The 17,466-nt window shown below is 51.4% G+C and overlaps 1 protein-coding gene across 2 annotated transcripts in view; it reads right to left on the bottom strand.

The window, feature by feature from the left end:
* Window positions 1-16,900, bottom strand: part of TNR (tenascin R) — a gene marked incomplete at both ends in the record, with an annotated part of 29,056 nt that extends 12,156 nt beyond the window's left edge. For both annotated transcript variants that reach the window (XM_082313227.1, XM_082313228.1), the window contains 9 exons: window positions 580-843; window positions 956-1,045; window positions 3,917-4,102; window positions 5,895-6,164; window positions 8,826-8,976; window positions 11,510-11,625; window positions 12,477-12,740; window positions 13,198-13,674; window positions 16,405-16,900. In XM_082313227.1, coding sequence (XP_082169353.1) covers window positions 580-843; window positions 956-1,045; window positions 3,917-4,102; window positions 5,895-6,164; window positions 8,826-8,976; window positions 11,510-11,625; window positions 12,477-12,740; window positions 13,198-13,674; window positions 16,405-16,900 — 2,314 coding nt within the window. The remainder of the gene's footprint in view (window positions 1-579; window positions 844-955; window positions 1,046-3,916; window positions 4,103-5,894; window positions 6,165-8,825; window positions 8,977-11,509; window positions 11,626-12,476; window positions 12,741-13,197; window positions 13,675-16,404) is intronic.
* Between the last annotated feature and the right edge of the window lie 566 nt (window positions 16,901-17,466).

The raw sequence follows: 17,466 nt of genomic DNA, 5'->3' as shown, positions 1-17,466 counted from the left end.
AGCAGTTGTATGGGAAATATCCAACAGAGGTGGCAAAGCTGCAGCTCTGCGCTCCCCGTTGATCTGAAACTGTGCTGGGATTGAGAGGCAGAACTGGGAGGAGAAAAATGGTGCTTTTCTCCGCTCTGCCTGCAAACACACTCCATCCCAGACCCATACGGTAAGTGATGAGGCTGTCCCACTACAGATGGTATGTGCTGTCTGGGCTTCTCGACTGCAGGCTTTTCATCCAGAGGTGCTTGTGGGGTCCCTCAAGGCTTGGATTTTCCTTCTTATGGACAAACAGACCACCCTGATCACAGAGGACAGCATGGGCTGGCTGATCCCCCAACCCTGCCTCTTCCGTATGGGAGCCTCCAGACAAGAAAGTGTGCTCAGTGCTGCTGACCAGGGGGATGGGATCCCCATGCTGGTAGGGCCATCCTCCTTCTGAGGCCCACAGACCTCCTTCCACATGGATGGATTGCCCCTGTCACTGCCTCAAGAATTTTGGTGCTGAGAACGTGGTGGGCTGGTGGAGGTACCAGTGTGGGGTGGTGGTCTGTGCCCTTGGCCCCATGCCAGCTTGTCTTTCTCTACCTGTGAAAGCGTCCACGGTGGCCTCCAGGCTCTGCTGGCGTCCCCTCTCTGCGATGATGGAGATGGTGTACTCTGTCCCGGGCTCCAGCTCCGAGAGGGTGAGCTGTGACTTGTCCCGGGGCACCGTCACTTCGGAGGCCATCCCTGAGGCGGGGGTGAAGGTGACACGGTAGTGATCGATGGGACCTGTGGCTTTGGTCCAGGTCAGTGAGATGGACGTCTCCGTGGAGGCTGTCACCAGGAGGTTCCGGGGGCTGTCAAGCTCTGTGAGAGAGGATTGGTGCAGAACTTTGTCCCCATGCACGGATTGTCCCATGGGGACATCTGAGCCATAGGAGCCGGCTGTGCTTGGAGCATGCAACGGGACCAAACTCACCTGTCCTGGCGTTCATGGTTGCTGGCACGCTCTGCTGGCTGTCCATCACAGCCGAAATCCCAATACCGTACTCTGTCCCTGGCACCAGATCTGCCGGGGAGTGCAAAGGACACGAAGGGGTGTGAGAGCGGCATCTGGCTGGTTGGCTTCGGGGTGTGACCCCCTACATCCCATGGCTGGGGACAGGGGGGGACCCTCTTGAGCATCCCTGGGGTGAGCAGCCCTCCCACAGGTCACCAGTTCCTCTGTGCATTGGAGAAGAGCTGAGCCTTTTTAAAAAGCCCCGTGGATGCCTTTGGACAAGGAATTTGGGTTATTCTAGCTCAGAAATAAGCAATTTTTAAAAGTTGTTGCTGAGGTCTGCTGTAATTGCTGGCATCAAGACAGAAATTTTGTGTGTGAGCTGAGATGGGAACGATAAAGTAGCTATATTTGTTTCCAAATTGATTCAACATCAAATATTGTCACAGGGCTGGTGTCTTGAAGAGAAATAAATTATGCAGAGTAAATGAAATGCACATTAATTAGGAAAGGCACAGTCTTTCTGGGAGCCAAATCAAGAGCCGCTCCTTGGGGTGGAGGTATCCTGCGGTGCCTCTCTCAAGGGACAGGGGAATAGAGCTCACCCAGCTCCTTTCCTGCGCACCTACTGCTGTTCACTGTTTTATCTCCATGGGACATCTCCTGCCTCTGCCTGTCACTTCTGCTTGGCTGCTGATGGCTTTATTCCCCTCCTCCCTGCGCTTCATGATCTTTCCCATGGGGTTAGAGAAAGCCATAAACCCTCCAGCCTGGCCTCACCCTGCCTTGCCCAGGGGCAGCATTCCCTGAAGCCACCAAAACCTTCCCCAAGAGGACAGGAGGGAAGGAAACCCCCATCCCCTGCTCCTCTCCTCTTGCTACGGTGCAGTCTTGGTGCTGGGGGGGAGATGGACCCCCTTCACCCCTGCCCAGTAAGTGTCAGAAATATCCTGGAAAGGAGGAGAAGAGCCTGGGAGAAAGGGGGAGTAGAAGGAAGAAATGAGCAGGAGCATATAAAATGATGCCTTTTCTCTCCCAGCTTTTTTGGGGAGAGCAAAATTACAGATATTTCTGTGCAAATGCTGATTTTGAAGAGAGACATATGGGGCAGGGCAAGGCTTGCTGTATTTTTAAGCTTAAATCTTTGAAAAGCTCTGCTCAGCGCTGTTCCTCGCTGCTTTTCCTGCAGGTAGATGAAGGTAGCTGACGGTAGCTGAAGGAATCACAGGTTGCATTTACACTGTGGATCCCACCAGGTTCTGGTGGCTGGAAACCCACCCCAACAACCTTTGCACCACATGCAACAAGACCTTGGAGGACAGGGCTACCACGTGCATAATGGAGCTATGGGAGAAGCTCATGTGCCATCCACACTATGGCTATCCCAGATATTTTTTGCTAGCAGAATGTTTTTTAGGTTATTTTCTGCTATAAATAGATTTTTTAAAAAAAATGTTTATTACACAGTACCCTGGGAGCTAGAAGCAATGCACTTAAATGATGATGGAGGCACTATATAAAAATCACTCACCGTGATCGACTTAAGCCTCTATATCTCTGGAGCTTGCTCTGGGGGCGTTGCTTGTAGCCCAGCCTGAGTCTGACAGCAGCCAGGCAGCACTGGTGCTGTCAGGTAGAGACTTGGCAGCTTTTTTTATTTTTATTGAGAGAAAAGAGAGCCTTCATGCTGCCTCTTCCTCCAAGGCAAGCTCGTGCTCTGCCATGGGTGTCATCACAGTTTAGATCACTGGGGTAGTATTGCACCTCTGCCCCAGGGAGGAGGATTTGGCCCATTTTTAATGCTCCTTCTCACGTAGAAAGGCAGTAAATGCCTACAGGAGTGCTAGCAGGGGACCAGCACTGGGTCTGTGATCCCTTGCTGTCCCCCTCCATCTCATCCTGCTTCTCCATGTGCATCCTCATCACAAATGCAGCAGAAACTATCCCTAGCATTTCTTTTTTCCACATACCACATTTTTCAAGCTAACTGCTCTAATTGCTTTCCTGACCTCCAGCCTTTCTCATGACTCGGTGCTGCTGTGCCTGTAACTTGGCATTAGACTTTCCCACTGAACTTATTCCTATAGGTCCATATGGCAGAGGTGCTTGAGCCCTCTTTGGGGTGGGGAGGTCCCAGGAGGGCAAAGAGAGTCAACGTGGAAGAACATGGTGTCCTGTCGTACTGAAGAGCTTCAAACTGAATGAGTGATCTTTTTTTTTGTGTGTAAGTAAGTAAGTCCTTTCTTTGCTCAAAAAAACGCCACCGGAGCTGCAAATCTGGCAGGCAAGCAGTTGTAGTTGAAAAAAAGGAAACCAATTCTCACATGGTGCTTTGTGGTGTTGCTGCAAAGGGCATTTGGGACTTTCCTGGCAGCAGGAGGTGGGTGGTATTTGCAGCCCCCGGTGGCACCCCCTGTGCTGGCCTGAATAACATAATGCTTGAGGGTCTTGCTCAAAAATAGCATCCCTGCATTCGGGTCTGCTTTGTGCCTGATTTGGAAAAAGGCAACAAACTCGGGCAGCCTGGATCCCCATCGCTGCCTATGGGGCATCAGCGCCTGCGGCTCTTTCCCAGCAAGGAAAAAAAAGAAGGGCAAAATAATATTTTCCTCTCGATCAGCCTAAAAAGCCTTCCTCTCCCCATTTCTTACTGTGCTCCTTGCCAGCTCTATTTGGGACCTGGACAGACCCTTGCTGGAGGTGCATCACTCAGCTCATAGATAAGCAGTGCCCAAATGCAGACCCACAAAGGGGAAAACGATCTTCATCCCAAGGAAAACCTTCTCTCCGGTAACTAGTAAATTCCAAAAGAGCCTCAAATGTGTGCCAGCATGAGGGCAAAGGAGCATCAGTGCTGATTTGGGCTCTCCATTGCCCTACCTGCTTGCGAGGAGGAGGAGGAAGAGAAGGGAGAGGAAGGGCACATGCGTGCACACATACCTGCAAGGGTGGCCCGGGTGGTGGGACCAGTGTCCCGCGGCACCAGGACTTCATGGTAGTGCTCCCCAGCCAGGGTGCTGTAGACCACCCTGTAGCTGTGCGCCTCGGCCTCGCTGTTGTCCCAGGCGAGCTCGAGGCTGGCAGGCGTCCGCGAGCCCACCCGCAGGTTCTTGGGGGCATCGATCTCTGCGCGACACAAGGGAGAGAGGCTCCGTCTCACTGCCAGGCACCGGGAATGCACCCTGTAGCCTTGGCACAGCTGAACGGTAGCGGAGGGGTACCCAGGTGTGATGTCCATGAGGTCCCACATGTGGCCCCTCCTTGCCGGAGCATGTCCCTGCAGAAAGGGCTGGGGCATCTGCTCTCTACCTCCTGCTCAGCATGGACCCGGAGATGCCACCCACGAGACTGACATGAGCACTGGGGCATTCACAGCATCCCTCAGTAAGTTGCTTTGGCAGGTAATTGCATGTTATTTGAAAAAGAAAAGCGTTTTCCCCTATATTAGAGTAAGGGAAACTGAGGCAGTGTGCATAAGAGAAAAAGGGCTCTGTAGCAGTCACGCATTGGCTTGAACTGCTCTTAGAAGACCTCGAGCATCCTTACAGGCTCATTCACTCTCAGACATTGCCCAAAGGGTTTGTTTATTAGTGCTGCTGGGGCTGTGCACTGAATCTGCTCTGGTTTGCATGATAAACCTCTCTGGTGAGCGACAGGTTCGTGCTGGGCAGGGGCTGGGCGGCAGCAGACGGCGGGTAATTACTGCTCCTTGATGGATCTGGGTTTAGGGGGGGGACTTTTTATGTTGCCTCTTAGAAATAAAGCAAGGAAGGACAACACAACAAATCAGTTGGGGTGAACATCTCGTCCAAAATATATATCTATAGAGATATATATACACACAATTCACACACCGCAGTTATTGTAATAGGAGCCTAGTATCCACCAGTAACATACATGACAGGTAATTTATGTACCATAAACCAGCACTGAAATATTCGTTCTACCTCCTCCTTTATGGCACGGTAAATTAAACCTGTTAGCTATCTGCAGGCTTAACATTAATTAAAGTTTTACCGACCAGTTAGGGTATTCAGAAAAGATATAAGATAACCACATTTCTGACTGGGCTGCTTTCAGCTGCTTGACTGCTGATTCCTCGGGCAATGCATCTGCCTTGGCTCTCGATGCTGAATGGGAGCAAGCATTGGCTTAAATTCAGACCTGTGCCTGCTGTTTTGGTGCTTTTGAGAATTGCACATTGATCTACGGGTGCTATTAAGGGTGTAAACTGCTGTGTATTAAAGTTTTAGTCGTGGGCTCAAGCTAAGCTGTGCATCTGAACGGGCGTTGAAGGTGGTGGGGACGTGTGTCACGGGCAGCAGCAGGTTCAGCCTTGATGCTGCAGCAGGATGTGGCCAAGGTGGGGTTTGCTCAGGGGTTGTCATCTAAATGCAGTTTTTTGAGTGATCTGCCTGGTCGCTGGCATCTGGGGTCACCTGGGGTGCCCTGGGGACCATGCGAGCATGCCCATGGGGCACAGGGCATGGTGGAGACCCATTGCACTGGAGGTTTAGGGACTAAACAGAAATGTAGGCACTAGTGGACAGGGGTCAGAGGGTAGTGTGAACTGTGCATGGTGTTTTAGGGTGAGCTGAATCATTTGCTCTGCCTTGCTCTGCACCAGGATCATGATGGGATGCGAGACGCCTTCATTTCGGCCTGCATCTTAACCATCATGTTTTCATTTCACTGCTTCCTCCTAGTACACCGGATTAAACCCCAGCTCACTTGTGCTGGGGGAAAACCAGGTACCACTAAATCCCAGGTGCAAAAAAACCTTAATTTGGCTCTGGATATGCAAAACCCCATGCTCAACACAGGACAGCCCATCTGCGGATTGCAGCAAGCCATCTGCCCATGCTTGCTGGAGGCTTAAAAATTCATGCTGGTTCTCCCAGCAAAGCCAGCTAGCTACCTGTGGTGAACTGGGCGAGGGCTGGCCGGCTCTCGTTGGCACCCCGGAGGGCACTGACGGCGAGGTGGTAGCGGGCGCCGGGGCGCAGGGCCTGCAGGGAGTACTGGCTGAGGGGGGGCTGCAGGCGGAAGGTGGTCCTCCCCCCCTCCCCATCTGCCAGCCCGTACTTCAGCAGGATGGTGTCCACCTTGGCGCGCGGCGGCGTCCACTCCACGAAGGCCACCGTGTCGGAGACGTCCCGCACCAGGATCTGCGTCGGGCCGTCAATGACTGCAGAGGAGGGGGGGAAACGGGCATCTGTTATTTTGGGAGAGTTGGATGGGGAAAGGTGGCAGCTTTGGGGACACCAAGCTTCAGATGGTTCAACCTGACCTTCAGAGTGGCCTGAATTAGCAGCCAGGGACAAGGCAGAGAGGTGACATGGGCAAGAGACATAACCCCCTGCCCCAAGGAACTCAGGGGGTTTGGTCCTGGTGGATTCCCAGTCCCTTGCACCAATCTCCCGGCTCTTTCCTGAACCCTCTCCACCGATGTCTCTCCTGAGCTGTGGACACTGGAGCAGGACCCAGCAGCTCTCCCATCCATGTCCAGTACAGCTATAATGCAACTCATGCCCTTCTCTCGAGCTGGTTATCAGCAACAATTCCTCCCTGGCTTTTTCAGGTGGTATCTCCCAGGATAAAACCTCCTACGTCTAACTGCGGTCCACTTTCTTTGCTCCTAGATAACTGCTTGTACTTTGTGATGCATTGAAAAACATAGTTTTCCTTTGTGTCCAGCTCTTTGAGCCATTCAAACTGCTTTTATCGATGATCTCCTTCCACTCAATTTACTCTTTTCCGAGCCTTTCCATCACTGGCAAAATTTATCAGCAACAATAGTATGTCTTTTGAAAGGCGTTGACAATGTGTTAAATAACGTGGGGCCAAGGACTTATCCAAGCATTGAGAACTGAGGAACATCTCTAGAAATGTTCCTGCTTCGGTGCCAGCTCCTGGTTTGTCGTTAAGCTGAGGGATCAGCTTGTAAAGCTGTTGATGTCTTAGCAGTGGGGAGAGAGGAGAAAATGCAACTGCTCTGGTGAGTCTTCATAACTAGCTGGGTGTGGGGCTACAGTGGGTGTCCACCAAACCCTCTCAGATAAAGGGTTTTTAGCTAAATTCATACCAAGGATCTACTGGGAGACCATTTGGGACATTTCTGCTTTCTTTTCCAGAGAATTGGGCCCTTCCTTCCTCTGCATCCCCCAACACTTGACCTCTGGAAATCATGGACTCAAGCCTGGGGGATGGATGCTTTGAGTCCAGCAGGACCTAATGGCTGCATGAATGGATGGACGGGCCAAACCTGGCCATTGCTCCTGTGCCATGGTAGTGTTGATGCACGGAACTTGCTGGGCAGCCTGTTTTATCACTTACAAGATCACAAGGTGGGTGAAAAAACCCACGCTGGTTCTGTAATTCAGGCTGTACTGCATGCAAGTACATATACTGTACATATTAGAAAATGACACTATGTAATAAGGATGTGCTGAATGCTGCACCCCAGGGTGGGAAATTCTGGGGGAGATGTGTGTGGGCAGGGGTGGGAAGGACCAGGAAGGGTTAGAAAAAGACACGTGGGGGAATTGGGAGCAGTGGGGTGAGGTCTGGGGGCAAGACAGTGATGGAGAAGGGAGGACAGCTGGGAAGCAGGGTGTTTAGGTAGGAGCTGGGTGTCCATCTTGGCCAGGACCAGGTCAGGCTTATCCAAACCCTGAATCTCCAGCTACCTCGTGTTGTCCAGCCATCCAGGTGATGCTGGGGAGCATCAAGTTCTACTTAGCTGTGCAGCACGAAACCATGCCTTTGCTGCTCAGTCCCAGCACAAGGTATTGAGGCAGAATGAGCATGATGGGTGCAAAACCACGGGGGTGCCACAGAGGAAAGCAGACATGCCAGCACAGGGACACCTTCACGGAGCAGAGAGCTGGGAGCCCGCCACTCCATCCGCGCTCCCCTGCAAAGGTCAACCACTGAGTTTGAAGCACCAGCCTCTCTTTTTATTTTTTGCTGGCTTCCTAGGGAAAGGAAGATTTGGGCTTGACCAGGAGATGTCTCTGTTAAGCCATGTCGAGCTGAATGTGGAGGCAAAGCAGGAGAGGACTGTGCTGAGGAATCTCAGACCTGCAGCAAGCTGGTGGAGGGACCCTCCCTTCACTCTCACTGTTGCCTCAAATTAGCAGCCTGGAGAGAGCACCACCTCATTATAACCCTCTGGCAGCTATTTAAATGCTGTTTCCGTTTGCAACAGCTTGAATGGAGGTAGATGTCTGCCTGGCTGCCAAGGCAGACTGCAGCAGATCTGGCGTGGAGAGCCTCTTCTCCCCAGTGAGCTTTCCCCATCGCCACATCTCCTTTGGTGAGGAGAAGACCCAGCTGAATTTCCTCTAGCCTACAGGATGGACTAGTGACTGGCTGAATAAATTGGTTAGGAGGGGATGTGCTGTTGCTCCTGGCTCCCTGCCCTGCTGCCTGATTTGCCTGAATTGGTGGGAGTAGAGGTCATTTAGTGGCACAGAAGCAGGTGGGAGTTTTAATCTGTTATATATGAGTAGGCAATACATTTATAGAGATGTTTCTTGGGGGCATCCAGCCTCTGAAATTAGCAGAGAAGAGGAATTTATCCAGCTATGTAATAAAAGCGGACCTGAGCCTTCACTCCCAATCCCATTAACCTCGCACGGTTTCTGTGCTCGCAGCAATTTGGGAGGGAGAGGGACAAAATACTGCAGGAAGAAGCTGTTGCTGCAATGCACCTGTAGCTTGGGCAGTTGGGTGGTGCTAGTCTTATCCCTGCCCACGCAGTGCTGGGCCACTCTCACTGCTGGGACCTTATTTTGGGGACCAAGCCCTGGACACTGCCATGCTGCCCAGGGCTGGGCTCACTCACGTGTTGAGACGCTGTCGGAGGTAGGAGGGCTCCTGGCTTGTTCCTTCAGGGCCACCACGGTGACGGTGTACTCTTCCCCTGGCTTCAGCCCTGTCTGGTTGAAGGTGGTGACAGTGCTGGGGAGCTGGGCAATCACGCCACCCTCGTTGTTCTGTCGGAGAGTGGAAATAACCATTAAAAAGCAAAAAAAAGGTGGTTTGGGGGGACTGATCCATGGAGGGGAGGTGCGCCCACATCACATCCTTCCACGCGCAGCCCTGCACCCCCAAGTCGCATCCTTGCCCTGGCACATCCCACCATGGAGGTGCAGAAACCCAGGGTGAAGTCACCCACCAAGCATGGAGCACCCACGTTGCTGGTCTGAGAAATTCTCCCCCATCCCTTCTTTCCCCCCCCCCCCCCCCTTCTGTATTTTGCCATCTGTGTGTCTGCTGTTCTCCAGAAGAGAAAAGATAATAAAACCAAAGCCTGGGCTGGACTTCTTTTCCCTGCTATTCAGGTGCCAGGAGCCTTCTGTTGTTCATATATAGGTATGAAACTGTAAGGTCTTTATTTTGCCATCTCCTGCTTTTTAAGTATCTTTATTAAACTCATTATACTTTGTGGTTTTGCTCTGAAAAACTGTAAGGCTTTAAGCAACTGCAAATGTCACCTTTCCTGCCAGTGTTTGGACAAAGGATCTTTTCTTGCCGCTGTCTTCACTAATAACACGCTAAACAAATCTTTGCACATAGCTCTCAATTCATATTCATCTCTTTTCTCATTAAACAGGAAGTCTTCCATTTTAGCCATAAATTGCCAGCTTACCTTTCCTAATTTTCTTTTCTAAATCTCTTTGCTTCATCTTCCCACCCCCTCCAGTGCACACAGCAGATGGGCAATCCCTGCCTGACCCCGCGTTTGGGGGCAAGAGCTTCGCCGGGACAACGGAAGGAGGATTGCTCTGTGGGAGGGTGCGAGCATCCTTGTGGGGACGCCAAGGACCAAATTAGCATCCCCTTGCCTGGTTTTCAGGAAGACAAAGCAAGCTCAATTTTGCTCGTAGAGGTTATTTGTGATGCTGCTGTTATAAATCTCTTTTTTTGATGTTGCGGCCTCTTGGACTAGGTTTTGGCTTTATTTGGGGTGCGGTGATGGTTTAGTGTTTGCTCGAGTGAGCATGGCTCCCAGGCATTAAAGGAGACAGCACCCTCTGCCTTATTTTAGGAGAAAAGCTGGTGATGGAGAATTGAGAGGGTCCAAGTTCGGCAGCGGACAGGCGGGAGCACGACTGTATCTTTGTGGTGCAGGATCATGTGCTTGACCGACAGATGCGAGAACTTCAAAGCCCTGTGAGCCACATCCCTTCTCCGCCCCAACAACCTGCATCCAGGAACAGCCATCCTTTTGTGCTTTATCTCTTCCTTTAAATCCTGAAATGTTTTTGCATGGTTTTAAGTTTTAAGCTTAAAAACAGAAACGAGGCCAACAGTTTATGTTTATCGGTAAGAAAAACCTATCAGTGATGACCCTGTGAGGAGAAGTTTGCTTCTACCCCAGCAGTTCCTCACCCTGAAATGGATATATCCCTATTTATCTGCTTCAGAGGGATGCTGTTGAGCTTAATTCCTGAGTATCAGTGAAATGTTTGAAAGATAGCTATTTTTTGCTACCAAAAGCTCCTCCCTGACATTGCCTTATTGTTTTGGCTTTTATCCCGACAGTGAATGAAAATTACCCCGGTGTTTATACCTACAGTACCTAAACTTAGATTTCTGAAACAATTTGCATATGGATGTACCCAAAATTGCACCCAGGTCTTTCCAGCCTTTTTGGAAGTGCGGGAATGAGTTATTTAAGCAATCGGGCCCTTGCTTCGTGCTGTGTAATGATACTTTACAGTTAAGAGCATTTAAAACTTTGCGGCCAAGTTCTGCAGTTCTCCACTGCCCAGAGCTGCCTTTGACTCCAGTGAGGGTTTTGTACAAGTGAAAATGGCATAATTGAGCCCTTAATCAGCATTTCTTTTACTGCTGGGGCTTGAAAGCTCTTGTAAAGAGGCTCCATATACAATTGAAGCTATACTTATGGCTAAATGGTGTAGAAATTATGAATATAGATGAAATACTTGATGTACAATTTTTGTTGCCATGCATAGAAAATATGCGATATTTAGGGCAACATTTTCATCCTTTCATCTTTTCTGGCACAAATTCTACCTGTTCATCACTGTGATTAAAATTCCATGGCAGGAATTAGCTGTGCATGTGACTCGGGGATGCTGAAGGTTGTTGTCTGAGAGCTGGTGGCTGCTCGGTTCGATCCAGGCTGCTTTGGGTTGCTTAGTGTGCAGAGAGAAGGGGCGAGGAACAGGAGGAGGAGGAAGGATCACAGCAAAGGAGATGGAAGGGAAGAAGAGGGGGTGACAGCAAGAGGCCATGAGGCTGGAAGGTTTACTTATTTATATGTTCATGGGGGATTTCTTTGAGGACATGTATGTCTTGACACCAAAGACACCTGGGAAATGCAAGCTGGCAATTTGAGGTTGAGGTGTTTGGGGTCGTCTGATGTAAAGTACACAAATTGCAAACAGGGGTTGTTTTTTGGGGAGGGGACATAGTTGGAAGCTAATTTAGGATCTGCTCGCTCAGTGTTTTTAGGGTGACTGAGTGTAGCCCACGATGCCATGTGTGTGGCGGCAGTACCTTGGGGATGAAGCTGATCTCCCAGCCATCGAAAGGGAAGGAGAAGGGCTCCCACTGCACCTCTGCTGTCGTCTCTGTGATGGTCTTGAACTTCAGCCCCTGTGGTGTGGCAAGGTCTGGAAGGGAGCAGGGGGTGGTGAGTAGAGCAGGATGGGGGTGTGTGTGCCGCCTTCCCACACCCTGCTCCCTGCAGCTATTTCATTATCTGGACAATGAAAATGGGACCCTTCTGGTAGCTGTTAGCAGAGTCATTGCCCCTTTGGCCCCGCTCCAGGTGGGTTAGAGGGAGAGAAGGGAAATGTCTGGGCTGCTGAACACCACGGCAACCCTTTGCATTGCACCTAACTGCACCATGCAGAGTGATAGAGTTGCAAAAGGGGTGTCTGGATAGTTTGTGTTTTCCCCTGCCCTCTGTATCTTTGGTTTCTGAGGATCCTTTCAGGATGTTGCCATTACAGCTTGATACTCTTGTTTTCCTCTGTGCATCATGGTCCCGGGCAGGACTACATATGTCCTGATGCACAGCAGCATCCCCTCTCGCTGCACTATCGCCCGTGTCATTGGGATTCATGAACCATCCAGGAGTGGGAGGAGAACCTGTGACTTCTGTGATATATTGCAGTATTTTCTATGAAGAAAAAAGTATAAGGTATTTTGAGCCATATTCTGGGGGCTTCAATCAAACACTGAAAGTTTCTTTGATTTTCAGTCATTTGGGTTTTCACCCAGACTGAGTCTTTATGCAGAGAGTGGACATATTTTCCCCTTTCCTATATCCGCATACAGATATAAATGGGGATAAAAATTTCCCCAATATTTTCTTTTCGAAGGCTCTATTTTCTGCTGCTAGAAGGTTTTTATGGAAAATGTGAGCCAGCTTGAGCATCACCTCTGGAAAATGTGAGCCAGCTTGAGCATCACCTCTGGTTATCCGGGTATCAAGTGACAAGTGCAGTAGGATACTTACTGGTCATCACCTTGGAGGTAACAGGGATGCTCAAGATGTCGCCAATGACTGCGTAGATGCTGATGTTGTAGGCAACGCCTGGCTCCAGCTCCGTGATGGTGATGCTGCTCCAGTCCCCAGGCACCCGCTGCTGGAGCTGGGTGCCCCCCGGCCCCACTGGCTGGTACGAGACGACATACTCGGTGGTTTCCCCAGGGCTGTCCCACACCAGCTCGATGGAGCTGTCTGTGATCCCCATCACTCGCAGGTTTTCGGGAGGAGCCACTAATGGGAAGGGCAGAGGTAAGGAGAGCGTCAGGGTGTGCGTGGCTTATTCTCCTGCCCAGCTGTGGGGAAGGCTGCATGGGTCTGCTGGTGGGACACGGATACAGGCTTTGGGCTGGGGGTTATGTGCCATCTGTGGTTGTATTAAATGCTATAGCAAGGCAAAGGCTCAGGAGAACCTGACTGCAGCTTCTGTTGCACCAAGGGTTTACCACCGACGTTCGGATGAACCTCGCTGGTTTTTTGCTCGCCTCCCAGACTTTTGCCCATGACAGCTCTGGGGACAGGGATAACAGGGAGACAGTCAAACTGTGGGGCTTGAGCAGGTCCTATATGACATGCTCTGCCAGGTATGGGTTTCTCCCAGGCTTCGTGATGCTCCTATGGGGCTCTGGGCACCTTGAAGCCCTTACTCATACATTAGGGTCTGTCTCTCCCCATGCATGCCCCGCACTACCTGCTGAGCAGTCCTGCCCTTCGTAGCCTTCCTCGCAGATGCAGAGACCGTCCTGGCAGACCCCACGGCCACTGCAGGCGTTGGGGCAGTGCAGCCACCCGCAGTCCTCCCCGGCGTAGCCCTCCTGGCAGATGCATGTGCCATTGGCGCAGTGGCCCTTCCCCGAGCAGTCGCGGGGACACCGCAGCTGGGAGCAGTCATCCCCGGCAAAACCCTCCTCGCAGACACACTCGCCATCCACGCAGAGCCCGCGGGAGCCGCAGCCGGCGGGGCAGCGGAGCTGGGAGCAGTCCTCGCCCCCGTAGTCATTGTCACAGATGCACTGGCCCTCCAGGCAGACGCCGCGGCTGGAGCAGCCCCGGGGGCAGCGGGGCTCGGAGCAGTTGCTGCCTGCCCAGCCCTCCATGCACACACAGCTGCACGACTCCAGGCTGAAGTTCCCGTGGCCGCTGCACTGCGGGGTGTAATCCAGCTGCCCTGCAAGGATGCGGGACCGAGTGTCAGAGCCCACTGGGTGGGAAGTGGAAAAAGGTCAGCCTGACAATGTGCTGTGGGGAAAGGGGGCAAGATGTGGGGCAAGTAGGGAATGGTCCTCCCTCTGGTTGAGCACGTCCAGCTCCAGGGAGCTGGTGGCTTTAGGGCTGGCAGGGGCAGAATTGGTGATATGGGCTCATGGTGGGGCTTAGGTGCGTCCCCAGGAGTTTGTCTGTCCCTTCGGGAGCGCTGGCCTCCATGGCTATGGGTGCCATCAGCCATGTTGAGGTGAAAGTGCTCCCTTTGGTTTTACTTCAGCTCAGCACTCAGTTGATGGGAACCTCCCTAGACCTCTTACTGGGAAAAAGCCTTCCTTGGCCAAGCTCTCTGCACCAGCCATGACTCCAGTTGTCTCCTCTCCAGCCACTGTTCCATTTTACAGGTGAGAGGTCCCAGTCTGCTTGCTCTCTCTCCTACAAGAAACAGGTATGTACCCAAAGACATCATCTTCGTCCCTGTCCTGGTGAGCCTGATTAAGACAGAGCTGTTGGCTTTGCACAAAGTATCACAGGTTTGGGCGTGCTGGGGTTGTGGGAAAGCGGGGAAAGCACATGGCCACCACCTCGACTGCTTGCCTTGCACAGGATGCTCTGGGGCGAGGAGGGATGCAGGGGAACAAAGGCACCAGTCACTCTGACATCATTGCCAACGCTCCCCTCTTTTGCCCCTCAACATGGACTCACAGCTCCAGCTTAGGGCTATGAACTGAGGAAGAACAGAAATCCTTTCTGTGCTTCCTCCAACCCTTGGGAAACCTCTGCACCATGAAGACTCCAAGCCACAGGACTTTTTGTCCCCCAACTAAGTTTTCCATCCTAGCTGAGCTACCTGAGCAGCTCTTCCTATGGCGGGTGCAGCAGACGCTCATGTAAAAGGCGTTCAGTTACACATGCTATGCCAGACAGACCCATTTGGGTTACTTTGCAGGATGCTTCCCATCTAAATGGCAAATACTGGGAATGGCGATCAGGTTCTCTTCAGAACTCAGCCTCTAGTTAACTTATCAAAAGAGGAGAGAGGATGCTTGTAAGTGTGCTGGAAGAGAGCAGCTTTCCTTAGGGAAATGCCTTGGGCAGTGGGGTAGGGACCCTGATCTCCTCTGTGGTACAGTGAATTGAAAGCAACTCTGGTAAAAATAAATGAAATTACTCCAGTTTTAGCTCAGAGCATCTGCAATCAGAATGGAGACTCCACCAAGCGATGAATGTTTAATGGGACTGTCTGCATGTGTTGCAAGTAACCCAAATAGGCCCATCACAGTTTCAATTAATTCCTTTAAAACAGGTTTTTCCCATTGTGTTTCCTACATGATTTTAACCTTTGCTTTGCACACACCAGTGGCATGTGGGTGTTTTCCATTTTGTCTTTTTTTAACACAGCTGATGACTGTTGCATTGGGAGGGGGATGCAGGCTGAGCCTGTGGCTGGAAACACACTGACTTCCACCAGCTGCACAGGAGATGTCAGCCCGAGCCACCCCACTGTGTGTGCCATCCTGGTTTCTCCCTTCCCAACCCACACACCCTTGGTCCAACTCTGTTGACCTGAGTGTGAGTCGCTCCCATTTCATTTTAATGTGTCCTCAATATAGAGGAGCTGGAGTACCACCAGAAAAATCACACTCCAAATACCTGCAAAACTTAAAAAGAGGCAGTGGGCGTTGGGGGCGGGGGAAGGATTGCTTTTGATTTTTCTTCCTCCCTGTTGTTGTTCTTGGCCTGAAAAGCTGTTTTGCCTCGGAAAGATGCCCTGTGTGGCTCTCCTTGCTTGGTGGCTTTTTCCTGTAAGGAGCCCTGTTGTGTCGGAGCCCCAAGCAGGGCTGGGCTGCACAAGGGATGGATCCCCTTTGGGACAGCCCCTCTTACCGACCTCCCAGAGACGCAAGGAAAACCATCAGCATGCTAGCTCCCCTCCTGTCGAAATGCAGCCTCGAGCCCAAACCTTTCTTAACCCATCTCATTTCAACTGGACACTGCTTCCCTGACTCTGAGGAATGGCCACGGTGAAACAAGGGGCTGTTTTTGATGGGGTAACCCTAATGGGGACTCTTGGAGATTTTCACAAACTGCACATATTGTTATTCAGATGAAGTATCCTATTGATGGTTTTGTGCCTTTGTTATAGGTTTTGTTTGCATCTTTCACAGCAACAGAAGTTATTCCCTGTATTTTTATTATTTTTTTTTTTTTAAATTCAGCTTTTCATACACATTCACTCCTCCTACAGAGAAGATGAAGGGTTTTATTGCCAGCTCCCGCGGTGCTGCCTTCAGCCCAGGGACAGCTTAGGAGAGCAGCAGCTGTCTCTCCTCCCTGTCCCACGCACAGTGGCAGATTTCTAACAGTGTTGCAAGGACTGCAGAGATGGGAGATCACCCTGCTCACCCCTTACCAGCGGTAATTTTATCTGTAGTGGGTCTTTAGCTCTGGCCATTACTGGGTTTCTGCAGTGAGCAGGGCATGGGGGCTCAAGTGACCAAATCCCTCCCAGGGATTTTCCTGCCTTGGAGGACCTAAGCTGGGCTTTTTCCCTAAAGCCACAGCCACACCATGGGTGAAGATAGGTTTTCCTCCATTGCCACTCTGAATGGCATCACCAGCTTTGTATTTATTTCTCCTGCCTTTTGCTCGAGCCCTCAGTCCCCAGCAAGAGCTAACAGGATGGCGTTACTACCTGTGGCTGCATTTTCTTGGCAGCAATTGGAGTTGCATTGGTCCCGGAGCATGGAGACCTCCCTCTCCAGCATCTCAATCCTGCTCAGCAGCTCCTGCAGGGATGGGAGGGAGGTGGAGCACTTGCAGGCCTGCTTGGGCAAGTTTATCCTGTGGGTGAAGGTGACCTGGCTCTCACTGTCGGAGGTCTGCTCCGTGTACTCTGCCAGCCGGTCGTCTTCTGAACTCACCTCCTCGGCCGAAGACTTGAACATGGATGAGCAGCAGCTGTCCAGGGGGATGTTGATGTTGTAGATGTGGTGGAAGACCATGGGCTGCTCTTTGATGGGTGGGCTGCAGTTGGCAAGGCCACTGTCCTCATCCACTGCTGGCCTCTTGGCCGGTTCTGTTGTCACCTCCAGCCGGCACTCGAAAGGTTTGAGGATGGCACCCAGCAGAAGCAAGTTGAAGCTGATAAGCACGTTCCTCAGGACTGGGTTTTCACCGTCAGTCCCCATTTTCTTGGGAGATGGAAGAGCCTTCTAAGCCAGCCTTGGTCAGCCAAGCACTGGGAGGACCTAGGGACACAGAAGAAAAAGAGCGTGGTTGGTGTTAGCCCTGAAACTGTGCTAAACTTAGAGAGGCAAGTCCTTCTGGGCAGAGTCATCCAGAGGGATGTGGGGCTGACTTGACCCATGCACAGTCTGCTGGCTTTGGTGGAGACTAATTCAGCCCCAAGTGGAGCCCATGGTTGGTGGGGAGACTCTGCCATAGCCCTTGAACACTGACAGAGGCAGATTCTTGTTGATATTATTTTTTTTTTTAAAAGGAAACAGTCAATCTGGTACTAACAAAGCACCAAATAAATACATGTATTTTCATGAGAAACACCCTATATGGGATCTATTTTCAGTCCCACATCAGTATGGCATGTAGGGGTCAAAGGGTTAACACATGGGTGACGGTGACGCAGCCCTGCGCTCTCTTTCGGTTGTCTCCCGTGCCCCAGGAGCTGCGCCCAGGGTTGCTAAGCTTTCTTCAGTAGCTATAGGAACGGCAGCCTTGATGTTAAATACCATTAAAT

Source organism: Platalea leucorodia, assembly GCF_965183815.1.
Source record: "Platalea leucorodia genome assembly, chromosome: 5".
NCBI classification, from domain to species: domain Eukaryota; kingdom Metazoa; phylum Chordata; class Aves; order Pelecaniformes; family Threskiornithidae; genus Platalea; species Platalea leucorodia.
The sequence above is the reverse complement of the archived record's forward strand: the minus strand, read 5'-3'. Positions and strand labels throughout refer to the sequence as shown.